Consider the following 24,658-nt stretch of genomic DNA (forward strand, 5'->3'; position numbering starts at 1 on the left):
ACATATATATATATATATATATATATATATATATATATATAAATATATATATATATGTATATACATTAGGTAAAAAAAAACACACAGAAGCTATTTCATCCCGACAAGGCTGTTTCGCAGGTTTCTCTGCTCTTTAGGGGATTTTATTTTATATATATATATATATACACATATATATATATATATATATATATATATATATATATATATATATATATATATATATATATATATATATATATATATATATATATATATATATATATATATATATGCACACACGTTAGGTCAGGAAAAACACAGAGGCTATATCATCCCTATAAGGCTGTTTCGCAGGTTTCTCTGCTCTTATACAGTGCTCAATACCGGGGTAGAGTGGAATGTATATATCCCTGAAGAGCAGGGAAACCTGCAAAACAGGCTTGTAGGGATAAAATAGCCTCTGTGTTTTTTTTATTCAAGAAAATGTTTTTAATTTATTTATCTTATTTTACTAATTTTTTTAAAAAGTACGTTATCTTCACCATACCTGGTTGTCCAAATTAGGCATAATAATGTGTTAATTCCACGACTGTATATATCGGTTGATATCGGTATCGGTAATTAAAGAGTTGGACAATATCGGAATATCGGATATCGGCAAAAAGCCATTATCGGACATCCCTAATATATATATATATATATATATATATATATATATATATATATATATATATATATATATATATATATATATATATATATATATATATATATATATATATATATATATATATATGAAATACTTGACTTTCAGTGAATTCTAGCTATATTTATATATTTTTTATTTTATTTTATTTACATAGAAAAAAATAAAAATACTTGAATTTCAGTGTTCCAGTGGCTATCCATTAGATGGCAGTATTGTCCTATTTAACGTCTCCGTTCATGATGAGTATATCATTTTGGCCGCCATGTCTGTAATTTCCTCGTTCTTCTGCTTCGTCTCCTTGTTGTGTGCGCAGTTGTGCACTCTATAAAAGCCCTGGATGTTATGACGTCGTTGGGCAGGCAAGCTGTTTATTTTGTGGGAAAGCAGACGCGAGAACAGGCTGTCCCCACTCAGTCTCAGGTCCGCATTGAGCTGGAGGGGGCGTGGCCTCCAGCTCCGGCTGAATACCGGGAGTTTGTCGGGAGAAAATCTCTGCCGGGAGGTTGTCGGGAGAGGCGCTGAATATCGGGATTCTCCCGCTAAAAACGGGAGGGTTGGCAAGTATGGCCTATCTCAGCTGCATTCGGGCAGAAGGCGGGGTACACCCTGGACAAGTCGCCACCTCATCACAGGGCCAACACAGATGGACAACATTCACACTCACATTCACACACTAGGGACAATTTAGTGTTGCCAATCAACCTATCCCCAGGTGCATGTCTTTGGAGGTGGGAGGAGCCTATCCCCAGGTGCATGTCTTTGGAGGTGGGAGGAGCCTATCCCCAGGTGCATGACTTTGGAGGTGGGAGGGGCCTACCCTCAGGTGCATGTCTTTGTAGGTGGGAGGAGCCTATCCCCAGGTGCATGACTTTGGAGGTGGGAGGAGCCTATCCCCAGGTGCATGACTTTGGAGGTGGGACAACCAAAAAAGGTGAAATAACTGAAAACATGTTTTATATTCTAGTTTCTTCAAAATAGCCACCCTTTGCTCTGATTACTGCTTTGCACACTCTTGGCATTCTCTCCATGAGCTTAATTTGGTAACAGTAGAACACTGTAACAGTGAAACACCATTTCAGGTGACTACCTCTTGAAGCTCATGGAGAGAATGCCAAGAGCCTTTAAATAGACCCCCCTTTTTAGACCAGTTGATCTGCCGTTGGCAGGGAGGGGGGGGGGGGGGCACAGGTCCGGTGGCCATGGATGAAGTGCTGGCTGTCCAGAGTCGGGACCCTGGGTGGACCGCTCGCCTGTGCATCGGTTGGGGACATCTCTGCGCTGCTGACCTGTCGGGATGGTCTCCTGCTGGCCTCACTATGGACTGGACTCTCACTATTATGTTAGATCCACTATGGACTGGACTCTCACACTATTATGTTAGATCCACTATGGACTGGACTCTCACACTATTATGTTAGATCCACTATGGACTGGACTCTCACTATTATGTTAGATCCACTATGGACTGGACTCTCACACTATTATGTTAGATCCACTATGGACTGGACTCTCACTATTATGTTGGATCCACTATGGACTGGACTCTCACTATTATGTTAGATCCACTATGGACTGGACTCTCACTATTATGTTAGATCCACTATGGACTGGACTCTCACACTATTATGCTAGATACACTATGGACTGGACTCTCACTATTATGTTAGATCCACTATGGACTGGACTCTTACACTATTATGTTAGATCCACTGTGGACTGAACTCTCACACTATTATGTTAGATCCACTATGGACTGGACTCTCACACTATTATGTTAGATCCACTATGGACTGAACTCTCACACTATTATGTTAGATCCACTATGGACTGGACTCTCACACTATTATGTTAAATCCACTATGGACTGGACTCTCACACTATTATGTTAGATCCACTATGGACTGGACTCTCACACTATTATGTTAGATCCACTATGGACTGGACTCTCACACTATTAACTAGATCCACTATGGACTGGACTCTCACTATTATGTTAGATCCACTATGGACTGGACTCTCACACTATTATGTTAGATCCACTATGGACTGGACTCTCACACTATTAACTAGATCCACTATGGACTGGACTCTCACTATTATGTTAGATCCACTATGGACTGGACTCTCACACTATTATGTTAGATCCACTATGGACTGGACTCTCACTATTATGTTAGATCCACTATGGACTGGACTCTCACACTATTATGTTAGATCCACTATGGACTGGACTCTCACACTATTAACTAGATCCACTATGGACTGGACTCTCACTATTATGTTAGATCCACTATGGACTGGACTCTCACACTATTATGTTAGATCCACTATGGACTGGACTCTCACACTATTAACTAGATCCACTATGGACTGGACTCTCACTATTATGTTAGATCCACTATGGACTGGACTCTCACTATTATGTTAGATCCACTACGGACTGGACTCTCACACTATTATGTTAGATCCACTATGGACTGGACTCTCACACTATTATGTTAGATCCACTATGGACTGGACTCTCACACTATTATGTTAGATCCACTATGGACTGGACTCTCACACTATTATGTTAGATCCACTATGGACTGGACTCTCACAATATTATGTTAGATCCACTATGGACTGGACTCTCACACTATTATGTTAGATCCACTATGGACTGAACTCTCACACTATTATGTTAGATCCACTATGGACTGGACTCTCACACTATTATGTTAGATCCACTATGGACTGGACTCTCACACTATTATGTTAGATCCACTATGGACTGGACTCTCACACTATTATGCTAGATCCACTACGGACTGGACTCTCACACTATTATGTTAGATCCACTATGGACTGGACTCTCACACTATTATGTTAGATCCACTATGGACTGGACTTTCACACTATTATGTTAGATCCACTATGGACTGGACTCCCACTATTATGTTAGATCCACTATGGACTGGACTCTCACTATTATGTTAGATCCACTATGGACTGGACTCTCACTATTATGTTAGATCCACTATGGACTGGACTCTCACTATTATGTTAGATCCACTATGGACTGGACTCTCACTATTATGTTAGATCCACTATGGACTGGACTCTCACTATTATGTTAGATCCACTATGGACTGGACTTTCACTATTATGCTAGATCCACTATGGACTGGACTCTCACACTATTATGTTAGATCCACTATGGACTGGACTCTCACACTATTATGTTAGATCCACTATGGACTGGACTCTCACACTATTATGTTAGATCCACTATGGACTGGACTCTCACACTATTATGCTAGATCCACTATGGACTGGACTCTCACACTATTATGTTAGATCCACTATGGACTGGACTCTCACACTATTATGTTAGATCCACTATGGACTGGACTCTCACACTATTATGTTAGATCCACTATGGACTGGACTCTCACACTATTATGCTAGATCCACTATGGACTGGACTCTCACACTATTATGTTAGACCCACTATGGACTGGACTCTCACTATTATGTTAGATCCACTATGGACTGGACTTTCACAATATTATGTTAGATCCACTATGGACTGGACTCTCACTATTATGTTAGATCCACTATGGACTCTCACACTATTATGTTAGATCCACTATGGACTGGACTCTCACACTATTATGTTAGATCCACTATGGACTGGACTCTCTCTATTATGTTAGATCCACTATGGACTGGACTTTCACAATATTATGCTAGACCCACTCGACGTCCATTGCACCGGTCTCCCCTAAAGGGGGGGTCACCCACATCTGCGGTCCTCTCCAAGGTTTCTCATTGTCATCCCACTGGGTTGAGTTTTTCCTTGCTCTGATGTGGGATCTGAACCGAGGATGTCGTTGTGGCTTGTGCAGCCCTTTGAGACACTTGCAATTTAGGGCTATATAAATAAACATTGATTGGTATTCAGTTATAAACATTCATTCACTTTCTTCTTTCCTTCATGGATCTAAACTTTGCCGCTGCCGGTATTGTTTTCTATATTTTTATTGTAATTTTTTCCGAATGTGTTTGTTCTATTTTTGGCCAAAGTAAGACAAAGAGAACAATCTGAAGTTGCCTTCATTTTGTAGTTTTAATGCCATGATTTTAATAGTCCGGCCCGCGTGTGCACACATTTTCCTCCTTTTTGTCTTTCTTCTCACTTCTTCCAACAAAGAGTATAACCAAACTTCCCTTGAGGGATCGTTCTTCTTACCGGTGTCAGACTTTTTTTTTTTTTTTTTAAAAGCACATAGGAGTACTTTTCTTTCTGGATTATCTATCCCCCTCACCTACGAGGCCCCCCACCAAAAAAAAAAAAAACCCCTTGTGTAGTCTGTGATCCGTGCAGGATAAAAGGGAGCATGTGGGGCCCACAAGCGGCCACTTTTGTCCTGCCCTGACAACAAGAGCCCATCTCCCTGATCCACCTGAACAATAGCAGCACACCACACCTCACTTTGAAGCGCTCATACAGGTGGACCCGTGCGGCTGTGTTGGAGGTGATGTGCTCCGATGAGGGGGGAGATAGTGGGGGATGTTTACTAACATCATCCGTGTTCACAAAGGCTTTGCCTTCTGCCATTGAAGCCTCCGGAGGTCAGGAGCAGAAATGTGATCATGAGATTAAAAAAAAAGTGACAATAAGGTGGTTGCAAAGTGCACTGCAAAAACTGCAATCTAAGTAAGATGAAATATCTCAAATAAGGGTGATATTTGCTTATTTTCTGTCTGATAAGATCATGCTTCTCACTAAGCAGATTTTATGTTAGAGTGTTTTACTTGTTTTAAGTGTTTTGCTCCTAAATGATGTCAGTAAGATATTACAGCTTGTTGCTGAGATGTTATGACCTATATTGAGTCAAACATGCTTGAAACTAGAATATCAACTGTTGCAAAGCTGTGTCATCAACACTCACAAGTAGAGATGTCCGATAATATCGGCCGATATATGCGTTAAAATGTAATATCGGAAATTATCGGTATCAGGTTTTTTTATTATCGGTATCTTTTTTTTAATTAAATCAACATAAAAAACACAAGATACACTTACAATTAGTACACCAACCCAAAAAACCTCCCTCCCCCATTTACACTCATTCACACAAAAAGGTTGTTTCTTTCTGTTATTAATATTCTGCTTCCTACATTATATATCAATATATATCAATACAGTCTGCAAGGGATACAGTCCGTAAGCACACATGGTTGTGCGTGCTGCTGGTCCACTAATAGTACTAACCTTTAACAGTTAATTTTACTAATTTTCATTCATTACTAGTTTCTATGTAACTGTTTTTATATTGTTGTACTTTCTTTTTTATTCAAGAAAATGTTTTTAATTTATTTATCTTATTTTACAAAAAATTTTTAAAAGTACCTTATCTTCACCATACCTGGTTGTCCAAATTAGGCATAATAATGTGTTAATTCCACGACTGCATATGTCGGTTGATATCGGTATCGGTAATTAAAGAGTTGGACAATATCGGAATATCGGCAAAAAGCCATTATCGGACATCACTACCGATAATGCCTTTTTTTACCGATATCCTATATTCCGATATTGTCTAACTCTTAATTACCGATACCGATATATACAGTGGTGGAATTAACACATTTGTATGCCTAATTTTGTTGTGATGCCCCGCTGGATGCATTAAACAATGTAACAAGGTTTTCCAAAATAAATCAACTCAAGTTATGGAAAAAAAATGCCAACATGGCACTGCCATATTTATTATTGAACTCACAAAGTGCATTATTTTTTTTAACATGCCTCAAAACAATAACAGTGCAATACTTGTTCATAACATGGTCACTACTGCCTAGTTTCTCTTGTTATATTCTTATTTTACTGTTATATTTTTATTCTCATTGTTGCGGGGGTGGGTGTATATTGTAGCGTCCCGGAAGAGTTAGTACTGCAAGGGATTCTGGGTATTTGTTCTGTTGTGTTACGGTGCGGATGTTCTCCCGAAATGTCTTTGTCATTCTTGTTTGGTGTGGGTTCACAGTGTGGCGTCATATTTGTTCATCAAACACTTATTTGGAACATCCCACAGGTGAACAGGCAAATTGGGAACAGGTGGGTGCCATGATTGGGTATAAAAGCAGCTTCCATGAAATGCTCAGTCATTCACAAACAAGGATGGGGCGAGGGTCACCACTTTGTCAACAAATGCGTGAGCAAATTGTCCAACAGTTTAAGAACAACATTTCTCAACCAGCTATTGCAAGGAATTTAGGGATTTCACCATCTACGCTCCGTAATATCATCAAAAGGTTCAGAGAATCTGGAGAAATCCCTGCACGTAAGCAGCTAAGCCCGTGACCTTCCATCCCTCAGGCTGTACTGCATCAACAAGCGACATCAGTGTGTAAAGGATATCACCACATGGGCTCAGGAACACTTCAGAAACCCACTGTCAGTAACTACAGTCCGTCGCTACAACTGTAAGTGCAAGTTAAAACTCTACTATGCAAAGGGAAAGCCATTTATCAACAACACCCAGAAACGCCGCCGGCTTCGCTGGGCCCGAGCTCATCTAAGATGGACTGATGCAAAGTGGAAAAGTGTTCCGTGTTCCATTTCAAATTGTTTTTGGAAACAATTTTGGAAGGTAAGGGGGCTACTCATTTTGCAATGCAGTCTGCTGAAAATGATGGAAAACGCCACTCTACAAAGCAACTGGAATTGCCACAAAACACATTTTAAGTTATTCTACACTTTACTGCCATCTGGCGGCTAAGGTAGATGGTGCACCCCTCCACCCCCACTCCCATTCCTTCACGTTGCATGTGTCAGGTAAAATATTGGTACTTTAACTTTTAACTTTAAGAGTACTCTACTGCTTGTTCTATGGTTATCGTCACACTTTTTCTATTTACCACTAGATCTCTGCTTGATTAACAGTGGACAATCTGCACAGTCCAGCCCTGCACGGGACACATTCCCGCTGAATGAGTTATTTGAGCAGCGCTAGCCAATGAGCTAACAGCCAGTTTTGTTTGGACTTTTGAGGCTTGTTTTGTCAGAAGATTGCGGTCGAACTCCAAGTTTCAGGGCGTTTTCTTTGCCACACTCGTCATCGTTTTGCACTGAGAGCTTCTGCCTTCTTTTCCGAGCATGTGTTTCCCTGTCAGAGACGCAAGAACGGTTTTCCTTTGATCCGAAGCAGAAATCGCGTCTCGTTAAAGCCTCATTTATCTTTTTCTTCATTACGCACAGACAGGACACATATGGAGGGCATTTTCACCAGAGTCTTCATATAGGAGCTTTCCTGCTTTAATCCTCACAATCAGCTTCTGTTAGGCAGAGCCCACAAGGCGGTTTGAGTTCATGTGGCGTACGGACACGTTTGTTCCCGCACTGCAATAAGTCAGTGTTCAAAAACAAGAAAAAAAAAATACAAAAATTGTTTTATTTTTTATTTGAACTAAGCAAAATTATCTGCCAGTAGAACAAGAAAATTTGGCTTGTCAAGACTTTCCAAAACAAGTCAAATTAGCTAACCTCAATGAACCCCAAAATACCTTAAAATAAGTATATTCTCACTAATAACAAGTGCACTTTTCTTGGTAGAAGAAAAAAATGAGACCTTTTTGCTCAATATGTTGAAAAGTATTCTTAAATGAAGTAAATGCTAGTGCCATTATCTTGACATAATGATATGCACTCGGCATTACATTTACTTATACTAAAAACTAATTTATTGTTCTTAAAGGCCTACTGAAATGATTTTTTTTAATTTGAACGGGGATAGCAGATCCATTCTATGTGTCATACTTGATAATTTCGCGATATTGCCATATTTTTGCTGAAGGGATTTAGTAGAGAACATCGACGATAAAGTTCGCTACTTTTGGTCGGTGATAAAAAAAAAGCCTTGCCTGTACCGGAAGTAGCGTGACGTCACAAGTTGAAAGGCTCCTCACATTTCCCCATTGTTTACACCGGACCGAGAAAGCTACGATTACCCCATTAATTACAGCCAGGATGAAAGATTTGTGGATGAGGAACGTGAGAGTGAAGGACTAGAGTTTAGTGCAGGACGCATCTTTTTTCGCTCTGACCGTAACTTAGGTACAAGCTGGCTCATTGGATTCCACACTTTCTCCTTTTTCTATTGTGGATCATGGATTTGTATTTTAAACCACCTCGGATACTATATCCTCTTGAAAATGAGAGTCGAGAACGCGAAATGGACATTCACAGTGACTTTTATCTCCACGACAATACATCGGCGAAGCTCTTTAACTACGGAGCTAACGTGATAGCATCGGGTTTAACTGCAGATAGAAACAAAATAAATAAGCCCCTGACTGGAAGGATAGACAGAAAATCAACAATACTATTAAACCGTGGACATGTAACTACACGGTTAATGCTTTCCAGCCTGGCGAAGCTTAACAATGCTGTTGCTAACGACGCCATTGAAGCTAACTTAGCAACGGGACCTCACAGAGCTATGCTAAAAACATTAGCTATCCACCTACGCCAGCCAGCCCTCATCTGCTCATCAACACCCGTGCTCACCTGCGTTCCAGCGATCGACGGAGCGACGAAGGACTTCACCCGATCATCGATGCGGTCGGGGGCTAGCGTCGGATAGCGCGTCTGCTATCCAAGTCAAGGTCCTCCTGGTTGTGTTGCTGCAGCCAGCCGCTAATACACCGATCCCACCTACAACTTTCTTCTTTGCAGTCTCCATTGTTCATTAAACAAATTGCAAAAGATTCACCAACACAGATGTCCAGAATACTGTGGAATTTTGCGATGAAAACCGAGCTTTTTGTATTGGATACAATGTGTCCGAATACTTCCGTTTCAACCATCGACGTCACGCGCATACGTCATCATACATAGACGTTTTCAACCGGAAGTTTAGCGGGAAATTTAAAATGTCACTTTATAAGTTAACCCGGTTGTATTGGCATGTGTTGCAATGTTAAGATTTCATCATTGATATATAAACTATCAGACTGCGTGGTCGCTAGTAGTGGCTTTCAGTAATCCTTTAATGGAAAGGCAACAAGGCAAGCGCTTGTTACTCTCGGGGTCTCCTAGCCGCTCAGGCAAATCATATTGTCTAAAAATGCATTTTTCCATGGATAACATGACATCATAGCGCCAAGTGCGTGCTCTTTCAGTCAATTAGTGTGCATATATACAGCCCGGCCAAAAAAATTTGAATTGTACTTTTGAAAAGAATTTACCTGAATGTGCATGAACTATTTCTGTTCAAAATAGTTAGAAATGTCACATGTTAAATGTGTCAGTTTACTGTACTGTGCCAACTGTACTACTATATGAGTACGTGTTTTCTATTGTTTCATTGGAAATAAAACAGCAAAAGTCAATTTGGCTGTCATCTGTTTTAATTATGAGACACAATTGTGTCAGAGTCATGATTTTTGTTTTCGTGCTTGAAATAAGAAATGACTTTAAAAAAGTAGTTTTATACTTGTGAGTAGGGATGTCCGATAATGGCTTTTTGCCGATATCCGATATTCCGATATTGTCCAACTCTTTAATTACCGATACCGATATCAACCGATATATACAGTCGTGGAATTAACACATTATGCCTAATTTGGACAACCATGTATGGTGAAGATAAGGTACTTTTTAAAAATAATAATAAAATAAGATAGCTAAATTAAAAACATTTTCTTGAATAAAAAAGAAAGTAAAACAATATAAAAACAGTTACATAGAAACTAGTAATTAATGAAAATTTGTAAAATTAACTGTTAAAGGTTAGTACTATTAGTGGAGCAGCAGCACGCACAATCATGTGTGCTTACGGACTGTATGCCTTGCAGACTGTATTGATATATATTGATATATAATGTAGGAAGCAGAATATTAATAACAGAAAGAAACAACCCTTTTGTGTGAATGAGGGGGAGGGAGGTTTTTTGGGTTGGTGCACTAATTGTAAGTGTATCTTGTGTTTTTTATGTGGATTTAATAAATTTTAAAAAAAACAACAAAAAAACGATACTGATAATAAAAAAAACGATACCGATAATTTCCGATATTACATTTTAACGCATTTATCGGCCGATAATATCGGCAGACCGATATTATCGGACATCTCTACTTGTGAGTGTTGATGACACAGCTTTGCAACAGTTGATATTCTAGTTCCAAGCATGTTTTACTCAATATAGGTCATAACATCTTAAAACAAGTAAAACACTCTATAACATAAAATCTGCTTAGTGAGAAGAATGATCTTATCAGACAGAAAATAAGCAAATATCCCCCTTATTTGAGATATTTCATCTTACTTAGATTTCAGTTTTTGCAGTGTGCACAGGCCAAAACACAAGCAGGTGCAGCGGTCCCTCGTAAACAATCCTGCTTCCACGCGGGCGCCTCATAAATGTTACCATCAAAACAAGCTGTCCTGTGCATTGTTCGCTGGAAAAGCTACGGGCTCGGCCTTCGGGCCTCTGGAATGCTCCGCTGGTTTGACATAATTACGGATTCACGTTCAGGATGAGCCTCGGAGATCAGTGGGAGGGGAGGAAAACAAAACAAGTGTGGTCGCGGCCCAAGTCTGCCTCCTGATTTTGATCAGAGGATTACCACTTCCTGCTTCCTGTTTGCTTCCTCTCGGCCACGCAGCTGCCGTGCCCCTGCCAGCCAGAAAGGAGTGTTGGGCTGCAGATAGCAGCCCGTTAATTACTACCCTCCCCATCTGCCATTCTCACATCTGCTTTAATTTTGTATTTTTGTCCGCTGGCTTTGTTGCTCCACGTCCCCTGCCTCATGCAGACTGCACGCCCTGGAGGGGAGTGGGGGTCTGCGTGCCAGCTGTGCGTGGGGACTTGCAAAGAGGAACCACAACACAGGACGTCTAATCAGTGGCAAGCAAGGTATTCCTGGATAAATTAGCAGGGGGGGGGGCTCCCAGGCAAAATTGGGACGCGCTTAAACCAGTGATTCTGAAACTGTTGTACACATAGGGGCGGTGTAGCTCGGTTGGTACTTGAGGGTTCCAGGTTCGATCCCCGCTTCCGCCATCCTAGTTACTGCCGTTGTGTCCTTGGGCAAGACACTTTACCCACCTGCTCCCAGTGCCACCCACACCGGTTTAAATGTAACTTATAGGGTTTCACTATGTAAAAGCACTTTGAGTCACTAGAGAAAAAGCGCTATATAAATGTAATTCCCACTAAAAAATATAACTCACATACCACTAGTGGTACGCCAACGAATCAATCACTCGCACACAGTGTTACTGTTCAACCTACTTTTCAATCAATCAATCAATGTTTATTTATATAGCCCTAAATCACGAGTGTCTCAAAGGGCTGCACAAGCCACAACGACATCCTCGGTTCAGATCCCACATCAGGGCAAGGAAAAACTCAACCCAGTGGGATGACAATGAGAAACCTTGGAGAGGACCGTAGATGTGGGTGAGAGTCCAGTCCATAGTGGATCTAGCATAATAGTGTGAGAGTCCAGTCCATAGTGGATCTAACAAAATAGTGTGAGAGTCCAGTCCATAGTGGATCTAACATAATAGTGTGAGAGTCCAGTCCATAGTGGATCTAACAAAATAGTGTGAGAGTCCAGTCCATAGTGGATCTAACAAAATAGTGTGAGAGTCCAGTCCATAGTGGATCTAACATAATAGTGTGAGAGTCCAGTCCATAGTGGATCTAACATAATAGTGAGAGTCCAGTCCATAGTGGATCTAACATAATAGTGTGAGTCCAGTCCATAGTGGATCTAACATAATAGTGAGAGTCCAGTCCATAGTGGATCTAACATAATAGTGAGAGTCCAGTCCATAGTGGATCTAACATAATAGTGTGAGAGTCCAGTCCATAGTGGATCTAACATAATAGTAAGTCCAGTCCATAGTGGATCTAACATAATAGTGAGAGTCCAGTCCATAGTGGATCTAACATAATAGTGTGAGAGTCCAGTCCATAGTGGATCTAACATAATAGTGAGAGTCCAGTCCATAGTGGATCTAACATAATAGTGTGAGAGTCCAGTCCATAGTGGATCTAACATAATAGTAAGTCCAGTCCATAGTGGATCTAACATAATAGTGAGCGTCGAGTCCATAGTGGATCTAACATAATAGTGAGAGTCCAGTCCATAGTGGATCTAACATAATAGTGTGAGTCCAGTCCATAGTGGATCTAACATAATGGTGAGTCCAGTCCATAGTGGATCTAACATAATAGTGTGAGAGTCCAGTCCATAGTGGATCTAACATAATAGTGTGAGAGTCCAGTCCATAGTGGATCTAACATAATAGTGTGAGAGTCCAGTCCATAGTGGATCTAACATAATAGTGAGAGTCCAGTCCATAGTGTATCTAACATAATAGTGAGAGTCCAGTCCCTAGTGGATCTAACATAATAGTGAGAGTCCAGTCCATAGTGTATCTAACATAATAGTAGGAGTCCAGTCCATAGTGGATCTAACATAATAGTGAGAGTCCAGTCCATAGTGGATCTAACATAATAGTGAGAGTCCAGTCCATAGTGGATCTAACATAATAGTGTGAGAGTCCAGTCCATAGTGGATCTAACATAATAGTGAGAGTCCAGTCTATAGTGGATCTAACATAATGGTGAGAGTCCAGTCCATAGTGGATCTAACATAATAGTGTGAGAGTCCAGTCCATAGTGGATCTAACATAATAGTGAGAGTCCAGTCCATAGTGGATCTAACATAATGGTGAGAGTCCAGTCCATAGTGGATCTAACATAATAGTGAGAGTCCAGTCCAAAGTGAATCCAAATTAGGCATAATAATGTGTTAATTCCACGACTGTATATATCGGTATCGGTTGATATCGGAATCGGTCATTAAGAGTTGGACAATATCGGAATATCGGCAAAAAAGCCATTATCGGACATCTCTAAACAAAACTGTTCATCATAATTATACAAACCGTCTGTTATCGTCTGGCCAAACACTGCAAACTAGTCCAACTCCACATAATCTAGTGTTCAAACACGTTTTTGACTACGTCTTTGTGCTTTTTTGGGGGGGGTTTGACGGCCAACAAAGCTACCATGGGGCCAAAGAAAGTTACAAGTGCCAGGAGGAGGAGGAATACTGAATTCAAGACAAAAAAATCGTAGGAAATTACGAGGGTGGCGTCGGCGTTTCTCTCCCCGTATGTTGTTTTTGCCAACAAGAGTCTTAAATAAAAGTAAAAGGGATGTTAAATATTTATTTAATCATTCCTTATTGCTTCCTGTAAAACAGGGGTGTCCAAAGTGCGCCCCGGGGGCCATTTGCGGCCCGCAGCTAATTGTTTACCGGCCCGCCACACATTCTGGAAATGCTATTGCAAAATTTTAAAAGAACATTAAAAAAAGTGGAATGAGATGAAATCTAACTAGAAAAAGTTGCGATGTTGACACAAAGCTGCCATGCAGGGTTTTTTTTCTTTTGTCTCTTTATTTTTCTTTTTTTGCCATTGCTCAAAAAAAAAAAAAATCAATGTTATAATGAATTATTGACCTATTCAAGGCTCCAATTATTTCAAATATTTCACTTTAAAATGTTTTATGTGGGAAATATTGCATATATTGTGTGGTTGCCATACAAAAACATCAACATTTTATTTGACAAAAGAGCATAAAACAAACAAAATAATAGTTCAAACGTAAAATCGACAGATATATCTGAAGTTGAGCTCGTAACTTAAGTGTTGAAAATTTTTAAAAAAAACTAATAAAAATGTATCACTTTCTGAGTGGGGCACCTTTTGGATCCCAAATATATTTAATGGGATTGCATTTATCTTTTCAGTGTGATTACTCAAAAATAATAATGAATTAAAATCAATGGTGTCCTGCATTATTGATCTTTTTAAGGCTCTAATTACTTCACATCAAACATTGCTTTCTGAATGTTTTGGGCAGTGGGGGAAATACTGCATATTTCAGTTTTATTATAAAAAACTAAGTTGTTTTTGACAGAAAAGGCATAAAACCTTTTTGGTTTTTTTAACTTTATATCAACCTGAAGTTGATATACTGTAGAGATTTACTGTAAGCATTAAATAAATAATAATTTGACTTGTTTTTAACATTTTAATGACTTAGACCCTTTATGGTCCCCGGGAGCCCTTAAGGTAAAAAACAAACAAAATCCATATATTTTGTTATGGTTTGAAAATGAAAAATATCAAAATGGCCCCCGCATGCTTTAATTTTTCCGTGTGCGGCTCTCAGTGGAAAAAGTTTGGACACCCCTGCTGTAAAACATAATCTTTAACAAAACCAACGTATTATGAGTAATGTTCAGGTAATAATGCAACCATGCCGCTATAAAACGGAAGTGCACAGATGCAACACAGGTGGATCCACACCTGCGCAGAGCTTTTGAACGCGCGCCCACATTGCCTCACTTTGTTTGGAATTCCACCATGGGCCGGTGTTCTGAAGGCAGGCCCACCGGGTGACCTGGCAAACTTTGATGGGATCAAAACACTTTTTGAAATCCCAGATGGATACAATATACAGTAATGGGGTTTATTTTTCTTATAGTTAATGCGGGCTGCTTGTGTAAAACAGACCTAATTGAGAAAGTAGGTATAGATTTTTTATGTAAAAATATCAACTGTTTTTGGCAGTTTCAACCAAGGCACAAATACTAGGCAAACAGGTCAGGGAGCACCACCTACTGATACATTAGTGCAACTGCATGTTACTGCACAATGAACTCACATGTTGTGGACAATAGTACACGGACCTGATCATTCACACGTTCATTTTGTCTTGTATTGACTATTGCAATTCTCTTTTCAACAAGTCAACACTAAAGAGACTTCAGACTGTACAAAATGCAGCTGCCAGACTTTTGACCCAGAACAGCCCATATCACCCCCGATTTATCTGGTCTTCATTGGCTTTCAGTTCAATCCTGCATTGAGTTTCAATTTTTAGTCCTGACATTCCGTTCCCCTCAGTACATCACTGACTTGCTATGCCCCTACTCTTCAGGGCGCAGCCTCCGGTCTTCAGGCCAAGGTCTTCTAAAGATCCCAAAAACTGGTTTTAAAACCTGTGGAGACCTGGCATTCCAGGCTGTAGCTCCCAGACTCTGGAACCACTTGCACCAGTCCCTCTGTGATCTTGACTGTGTTGAAACTTTTAAGCAACATTTGAAAACTTCTCTTTTTTAGTAAAGCTTTTAGTCAATGCACGTTTTAACTATCATTTTTAATCCACTTTGTATCCTTTTTATGATGTTGTTCTAATTGAATTGTTTTACTTCACCTATGTTTTGTACAGCGCTTTGTGATTTTATCTGTGAAAAGCACTTTATAAATAAAATGTCTTACTTAATTACCTTATCAATTATATAATTAATAAGAAATCAAGGAAGACTCTTTACTCCTTGTATATTACCATTTATTCTACATGTCACGCTTCAAGCTTTGCAGAGAGCTTTTGTTACACCATGTTCTGAAATTGGTCAAATGTGGGGGAAAAAACTTTAGACCTGACCTCCTGAGCTTCGAGCCACCCTCGAGCTCCCTCCCCCCATTCATCTTGTTATCATTTTGGTTTTATCCACTTCCTGTAAGTGCATAAATAATTTTTCCCAAGTGTATTCTGATTGACAGAGAGAGGTCTGTATAGCATCAATTGTAAAATCCCTCTTTTGCATACTAAAAACTAAGAATTTCAGGTATGTTTAATAGTTTAGTAAGTATGTTTAGATATATTAATACATGCCTGAATGAAGCCTAGATTTCCCATCAAAGCCGAGGAGTCCCTCAAGGCTTTGTCCGAGAGTCCCTCATTATTTTGTCCACGTAAACCCAAAACATTATAGGATTATGAGAATAGCATAGGATGAAATTGCACAGACTATGTGAGAAAGCCTATAAATATATATATATAGGAAAATAAATAAAACACTGTACTTTAAGCAAGTGATTGTTTGGCGTACCATTAGACGGAGGCCGCGTACCGTACCGCAGTTTGAGGATCACTGATGTACAGTATAAGGTAAGCAACATTAATATGGGCTGCTTTCATGATAAGGCTGTATAGATGTGTCTGAAAGACATCCATGTTTCACCTTGTATTGTCAGAAAAAACTTCAAAACCTTTACTTCACTTTAAAATGTAATATCATTTTTGCATTAGATATTATGCTTATATTTTATTCTCATCAAAAAATGTCCAATAAAGGTTTGTTTTTTTAAATCCCGAATTACTAGCAATACAAGCAGCATTGAAAATCCTGAAAGATTTGTTATGCCGTGGAAGGCAATAACTTACTAGCATAACCAATGTAAAAACTGTGAACTAAATGTCAATTGTACATGATTAGTGTAGTTATCTTGAGTGTCAATGATTGAATTATTTTCTTTCCTCTGTTGTTGCCATGCAGTGAGACCGCTGTCCATCGGAACTCTGGTGCTCCCATGTTGGGCTTTTCCCCCAGAGCGCTTCATTCGCTGACCACCACTTACATAGCAACATACAGACATGTTTAAAGGGCCAGCAGCACTTCCTGTTGAACGCTCACTTTACTGTCCGTCCACTTTATCTGTGGAGAGATGTCAGAACATGCCATCATGCAGACTTTTCATTGCTTCCAACTGGAACTAATGCATTTTCTCAAATAGTGATCTTTGTCTAATACACAGAAATAATTCATACTTATGTTTTTGGTATATGCTGCATGTAATTATTATTGTAGAGACTATCCGGCACCGGTGTTTAGTTGCTTCTGGTGCGGGAGATCCAGATAAAGTGTGTGAATGTGAGTGTGAATGTTTTCTATCTGTCTGTGTTGGCCTTGCGATGAGAAAATGGATGAATGGATATGGAATTACCAGGTGTTATAAAACATACTTAACAGATTAGGTTGTTATTAGGTAATTGTGTTATATTAGGTTGGTCATGATCTAAAACAGGGGTCACCAACCTTTTTGAAACCAAGAGCTACTTCTTGGGTACTGATTAATGCGAAGGGCTACCAGTTTGATACACACTTAAACAAATTGCCAGAAATAGCCAATTTGCTCAATTTACCTTTAACTCTATGTTATTATTAATAATTAATGATATTTACACTTAATTGAACGGTTTAAAAGAGGAGAAAACACGAAAAAAATGACAATTAAATTTTGAAACATAGTTTATCTTCAATTTCAACTCTTTAAAATTCAAAATTCAACCGAAAAAAAGAATAGAAAAACTAGCTAATTTGAATCTTTTTGAAAAAATTTAAAAAAAAAATTTATGGAACATCATTAGTAATTTTTCCTGATTAAGATTAATTTTAGAATTTTGATGACATGTTTTAAAAAGGTTAAAATCCAATCTGCACTTTGTTAGAATATATAACAAATTGGACCAAGCTATATTTCTAACAAAGACAAATCATTATTTCTTCTAGATTTTCCAGAACAAAATTTTTTTAAAGAAATTCAAAAGACTTTGAAATAAGATTTAAATTTGATTCTACAGATTTTCTAGATTTGCCAGAATAATTTTTTTTTAAATTTTAATCATAATAAGTTTGAAGAAATATTTCACAAATATTCTTCGTTGAAAAAACAGAAGCTAAAATTAAGAATTAAATTAAAATTGATGTATTATTCTTTACAATAATAAAAAATACATCTACTTGAACATTGATTTAAATTGTCAGGAAAGAAGAGGAAGGAATTTAAAAGGTAAAAAGGTATATGTGTTTAAAAATCCTAAAATCATTTTTAAGGTTGTATTTTTTCTCTAAAATTGTCTTTCTGAAAGTTATAAGAAGTCAAGTAAAAAAATTAATGAAATTATTTAAACAAGTGAAGACCAAGTCTTTAAAATATTTTCTTGGATTTTCAAATTCTATTTGAGTTTTGTCTCTCTTAGAATTAAAATGTCGGGCAAAGCGAGACCAGCTTGCTAGTAAATAAATACAATTTAAAAAATAGAGGCAGCTTACTGGTAAGTGCTGCTATTTGAGCTATTTTTAGAACAGGCCAGCGGGCTACTCATCTGGTCCTTACGGGCTACCTGGTGCCCGTGGGCACCACGTTGGTGACCCCTGATATAATTGATGTAGATGCCCATATCGGCTGTTCAGATTTACTTTACAAAAGAGAAGTGTAGGATCAAGATTTTTGGAGCTCTTTGTTCAGTGGATCAGATGTTTGATGAAGCTCTGTGTCTATCTACCACCACTACTGTTTTCTGTTTATTTGTTACTGACTGTGGCAGGACACCTCTGCCTCTGTTTCACTTTATGTTGCTGGTAAATAATATGGTTGTAGTAGTAGGCTAAAGTTAAATTATTTAGTATGCACTAATTAAAGGGGCAGAGCTTTAAGAGACATTTTAGCTTTTATATTTCTATAAGATATATTTTTTGTATGAACCACAATTAATAAATATATTTCAGTGAATAACTTATTGTTCAAATCTGTATATAAATATGTACATAAAGTGTTGTAATTATATTGTAAAATGGATGGATGGATGGACGTTTAAAACAAAACTGTTATTATTAATTAGTAAGTTTACATTTTTTGAGCCTTTTTAGAGAAAATCATATCATTGTAGTAAATTATGCAAATTACTCGATGTCATGGTGACCACGCCCATAGCCACGCCCCCACCGCCACAGGTATCTTGGCAGTTTATGGGAAACACTGATACTGCATCGAATTATTATTGTAGCGACTATCCGGCACCGGTGTTTAGTTGCTTCTGGTGCGGGGGATCCAGATAAAGTGTGTGAATGTTTTCTATCGGTATGTGTTGGCCTTGCGATGAGATGGCGACATGTCCAGGGTGTACCCCGCCTTCCGCCTGAATGCAGCTGGGATAGGCTCCAGCCACCCCCCACGCCTCCGAGAAAAGGGATGAATAGACTTGGAATTACTAGGTGTTATAAAACACACTTAACAGTTAAGGTTGTTATTACGTAATTGTGTTATATTAGGTTGGTCATGATCTAAAGCGAGCATGTTTACGTGCATTTTGTGTTGAGCTGTTTAAAAAGCATCATGGTTAATACACAAACATTTGCATGAAGTAAAACAATTTGTCCAGTCCCACGTTGCTAGTATTAAAAATCTGAAAAAACATGACATGTCTAAGGTAAGACTTAAAAAACAAACATATTTATCTGCAATTAACTTTTATGCGATTACCGGTAATTGCGATTAAATATTTATTCCTTTGACAGCCCGAGTTCGTACAAATAAAAAGTACATGAAGAGGCACTAAATAAACTGCAGTTATGTAATAGAACAACAAAGTATCAAATAAATCCTATGTGACATGAACACACACTAATAATAAACACATGGCACTCTCTGAAGTTATTTAAATGAACTACAAAGTATAAAAGAAGTCTTATATGACCTAAAAAAAAAAAAATATATATATATATATATATATATAGTCAAGGTCAAAGGTTTACATACACTTGTAAAGAACATAATGTCATGGCTGTCTTGAGTTTCTAATCATTTCTACAACTCTTATTTTTTTGTGATTGGAGCACATACTTGTTGGTCACAAAAAACATTCATGAAGTTTGCTTCTTTTATGAATTTATTATGGGTCTACTGAAAATGTGAGCAAATGTGCTGGGTCAAAAGTATACATACAGCAATGTTAATATTTGCTTACATGTCCCTTGGCAAGTTTCACTGCAATAAGGCGCTTTTGGTAGCCATCCACAAGCTTCTGCTGGAATGTTTGACCACTCCTCTTGACAAAATTGGTGCAGTTCAGCTAAATTTGTTGGTTTTCTGACATGAAATTGTTTCTCCATTCAAAATATATATGCATCCATCCATTTTCTACAGCTCATCCCTTTCGGGTCGAGTGGGGTAAAAAGTATTTAGTCAGCCACCGATTGTGCAAGTTCTCTCACTTAAAAGGACAAAGGTCTATCATTTTCATCATAGGTATACTTTAACTGAGAGAGAAAAAAATCCAGGAATTCACACTGTAGGATTTTTCAAAAATGTATTTGCAAATTATGGCGGAAAATAAGTATTTGGGCAATAACAAAACTTCAACTCAAGATTTTGTAATATAACCTTTGTTGGCAATGACTATGGTCTAATGTTTCCTGTAGGTCTTCACCTTGTTTTCACACACTGTATCTGCTATTTTGGCCCATTCTTCCATGCAGATATTTTCTAGATCAGTGATGTTCTGGGGCTGGCGTTTAAGAGCGGCTGCTGTGTTTAGATGGAGACAGGTGTGGACAATATTGGAGACACTTGTCCCCACACTAAAAGTATACAGCGGAGAAGAAAACAATTTGATGTTTTGCAGCAGGCGATGTGTCTTGAACGTTGTCACAACTTGTTTATAAAGTCTTTACTTTGTTGACTGGGATGTTCACTCCTCCTTTATTTAACTGCAAACTGTGTCAGTGTTCAAATAACATCAATACTAGCTCAAATGTTTTGTCATCTCATCGAACTGAACGCAGGCTGTGAAGATTGTGTATTTGATGTGAGAGGTATCGCTCCTCTTTATTTTTGTTGGCCAAACTGTTGTACTGAACCAAGAGAAGAACTACGCTTGTTTATTAGACTTCATCTTCATTAGCCAAACTGCTTTGTGTTTTATTTTAATATCAAAAAGTAAACACAAGGTTTTTATACATTACTTGGGTTTTTTTCATGCCACAAAGGTATTACCCGGTACTTCAAAAAACATTAATGTGACATAGCATTTTGTTAATGTTTTATTGTGTGTAGTTAATTCCTGTACGACATATTTCTGCTCAAACTCTTAATTGATCTGTCCCGATACATCATCTACATGTACATAACTTAAAAAAATGTATTAAAAAAAATACCTCCCTCTATCAAAATGTAAAAATTTAGATAAAGGTATCATGAAATGACAAAAAGCTGAAAAGTTGATATTAATAATGAATAAAAAATCTGTTTGTATAGCCCTTCTAACTTGCCTTGGTGCCCTAAAATATGAGCTCTCCTTCAAGGCAACACTTGCCTTGACCTTATAAAGTTAAAGTTCAAGGCCTGAATATATATATATATAGTAATACCTACTCTCAAAAAGCACAATTTTCTGTTTCCTTGATGACCAAAGCAGTTATCTATTGTCTAGGTCAGTGTTTTTCAACCACTGTGCCGTGCGCCGTGAGATACAGTCTGGTGTGCCGTGGGAGATTATCTAATTTCACCTATTTGGGTTAAAAATATTTTTTGCAAACCAGTAATTATAGTCTGCAAATGATGTGTTGTTGTTGAGTGTCGGTGCTGTCTAGAGCTCGGCAGAGAAACCGTGTAATACTCTTCCATATCAGTAGGTGGCAGCCGGTAGCTAATTGCTTTGTAGATGAAACAGCGGGAGGCAGCGTGCAGGTAAAAAGGTATCTAATGCTTAAACCAAAAGGAGTGCCCCTAAGAAAAGGCATTAAAGCTTAGGGAAGGCTATACAGAACGAAACTAAAACTGAACTGGCTACAAATTCAACAAAAACAGAATGCTGGACGACAGCAAAGACTTACAGTGGAGCAAAGACGGCATCCACAATGTACATCCGAACATGACATGACAATCAACAATGTCCCCACAAAGATGGATAAAAAGCAACTGAAATATTATTGATTGCTAAAACAAAGTAGATGCGGGAAATATCGCTTAAAGGAAGACATGAAACTGCTACAGGAAAATACCAAAAAAAGAGAAAAAGCCACCAAAATAGGAGCGCAAGACAAGAAGTAAAACACTACACACAGGAAAACAGCAAAAAACTCCAAATAAGTCAGGGCGTGATGTGCCAGGTCGTGATAGTACACCTACTTTGAGACAAGAGCTATATTGATGCATGCTTGGTTATGGTTTAAAGTCATACCCGACCACGACTTTTTACTGTCAACTGAGTTTCGTTTTTTAATGAGTGCCTTGGCTCAAAAAAGGTTGAAAAACACTGGTCTAGGTCATCACTTTTGGTAAGTTTGGTGTTACATTGTACCTTTTGGGACGAACTTCAGTGAGCTGCTGAATATTCAGAAGCGAGACGTCCCTTTAGCAGGCCCGTCGTTGACAAACTCGTGGCCGAGGCCATTTCCGCACTTTCCACACGACACCTGGATGGAAACATTGATTCCGTTAGTTTTTCCTAACAGAGCTTATATGGCTTCTTGAATAATAGCCAATGGGTTTTTCTAGTAGTTGTACCTTGAAGGCGCCAGATCTCTCCTCGCGTTTGGACACACTGTCTTGGTGGATGGTCTCCGTGAAGGCTGGCCAGGGAGACGAGTGCTCAAACTTAGAGCGACTGGAGAAGAGCTGGTGACCACACTTGGTACATGCGTAAATCCCTAAAGGAAGGAAGATATAATGCATGAGCTGATGGTGCGGTCTAGTGGTTGACAGCGGGTTCAGTCTCTGCTCGGTGACGATGTAACCCTGATTTCCACAGTACGCCAAACAACTGCGGAACGTCGTTGCCACGACCTCGGACTCGTTCCGTTTTTATTCGAGTCGATCTGTCCATTTACACCGACTGCCGGTCGCCGCAACACGGTGGTTAAATTCCTGCTTGTGTTGGAGAGGATTCATGCATAAACACTTTCAAAATAAAATTGTCCGTTTTCAAGGTGGATCGTATTTTACACTTTCAAATGGGTGGTCAACTTGTGAAAGGCTTTCAGACGTAATTTCACCTTTATGACACAAAATGCTGATTCTGGAGGTCCAAAATTAAAGAATCATATACAGGCATATCTCGGGCAGCTATGTGCAGATACAGTCGTGGTCAAAAGTTTACATACACTTGTAAAGAACAATATCAGAACATTCCTCCAGAAGGTCTTATCTTTGGCCATGTGATGTCAGATGAAACAAAAATTGAGCTGTTTGGCCACAATACCCAGCAATATGTTTGGAGGCCTTTAATCCCAGGAACACCATTCCTACTGTCAAGCATGGTGGTGGTAGTATTATTCTCTGCGCCTGTTTTGCTGCCAATGGAACTGGTGCTTTACAGTACATAAATATATATTCATAACATTAACACTACTACTCTCTGTCTCAACTGAAATGCTGTACCACTGGTTTCTTTTTATTTTCAAGTGTATTTATTTCAATCTACCAACATATTTGAAATGTTTTCTTTGTGCCCTTTACATCATCCTACCCTCTATGACACTCTCAATTTCCTACATTTACTGTCCCTACTGTGCGTAAAGAGCTGGTCTTTTTCTTTTAGAGCCCTGTTTGACTGGAATCAACCATTGGCTTTATCAACCATTGGTCCCTTCAAAAATGTCTCTTGTTTATTTTGAAACTGAATGCCACTGTATGTAGTATGCCCTTGGTTGGAATTTAATTTAATAATATTACATTTATTTTACTGCAGTATCTTATTCTATTGTAAATATTGTAAATACTGAGAGAGTTGTGTGAGCCGAGAAGTACCTGAGCAAAATTGTCTTTAATGATGGTCTGTAATTGTTGTGTAACTTGTCCTGTGTTGTACTGTATTGTGTTCAATTTCAAATGTCTTGAAAACGAGATGCTGCGTCTGAAGGGGTTTTCCCATTAATAAATTCAAATTTAAAATCATTTTCATTGCAGGTTGTTTATTGATTGGACTTTTTCCATAGTAAAAACAACAGGTGGTTTCTTACTGGCGCCATCTAGTGGTTTAAAGTGGTCATTACACTTAAATGCGTTTTCCTTGTGTAGATTCGTTCAGTGTTATTGGGGGAAAATATTTGTATTTTGTATTCTGATTATATTAATTAACAAAATATTAATAGGCAAAATCATAAAAATCACTTCTCTTGAAACACTTCGAGTAAAAAGTATAGGTATTAAGTAAGTAAGTAAGTAAGTATTTTTATTTTTATTGTCTGCATTTTAATTTTGCTTTTATTTTCTTTCATTTCACTTTGTTGTCTGTGAAGCACTTTGAGTCTGCCTTGTGTAT

The 24,658-nt window shown here is 38.5% G+C and overlaps 1 protein-coding gene across 1 annotated transcript in view; it reads right to left on the minus strand.

Annotated features, from left to right (window-relative positions):
• Nucleotides 1-14,190: 14,190 nt before the first annotated feature.
• Nucleotides 14,191-24,658, minus strand: part of LOC133642204 (methionine-R-sulfoxide reductase B1-A-like) — an 11,082-nt gene continuing 614 nt past the window's right edge. The window contains exons 2-4 of the mRNA XM_062036282.1: nucleotides 22,903-23,045; nucleotides 22,697-22,811; nucleotides 14,191-17,270 (exon numbers count right to left, since the gene is read on the minus strand). Coding sequence (XP_061892266.1) covers nucleotides 17,251-17,270; nucleotides 22,697-22,811; nucleotides 22,903-23,045 — 278 coding nt within the window. The 3' untranslated portion in view covers nucleotides 14,191-17,250. The remainder of the gene's footprint in view (nucleotides 17,271-22,696; nucleotides 22,812-22,902; nucleotides 23,046-24,658) is intronic.

The sequence above is a fragment of the Entelurus aequoreus genome, linkage group LG25, assembly GCF_033978785.1.
Source record: "Entelurus aequoreus isolate RoL-2023_Sb linkage group LG25, RoL_Eaeq_v1.1, whole genome shotgun sequence".
NCBI classification, from domain to species: Eukaryota; Metazoa; Chordata; class Actinopteri; order Syngnathiformes; family Syngnathidae; genus Entelurus; species Entelurus aequoreus.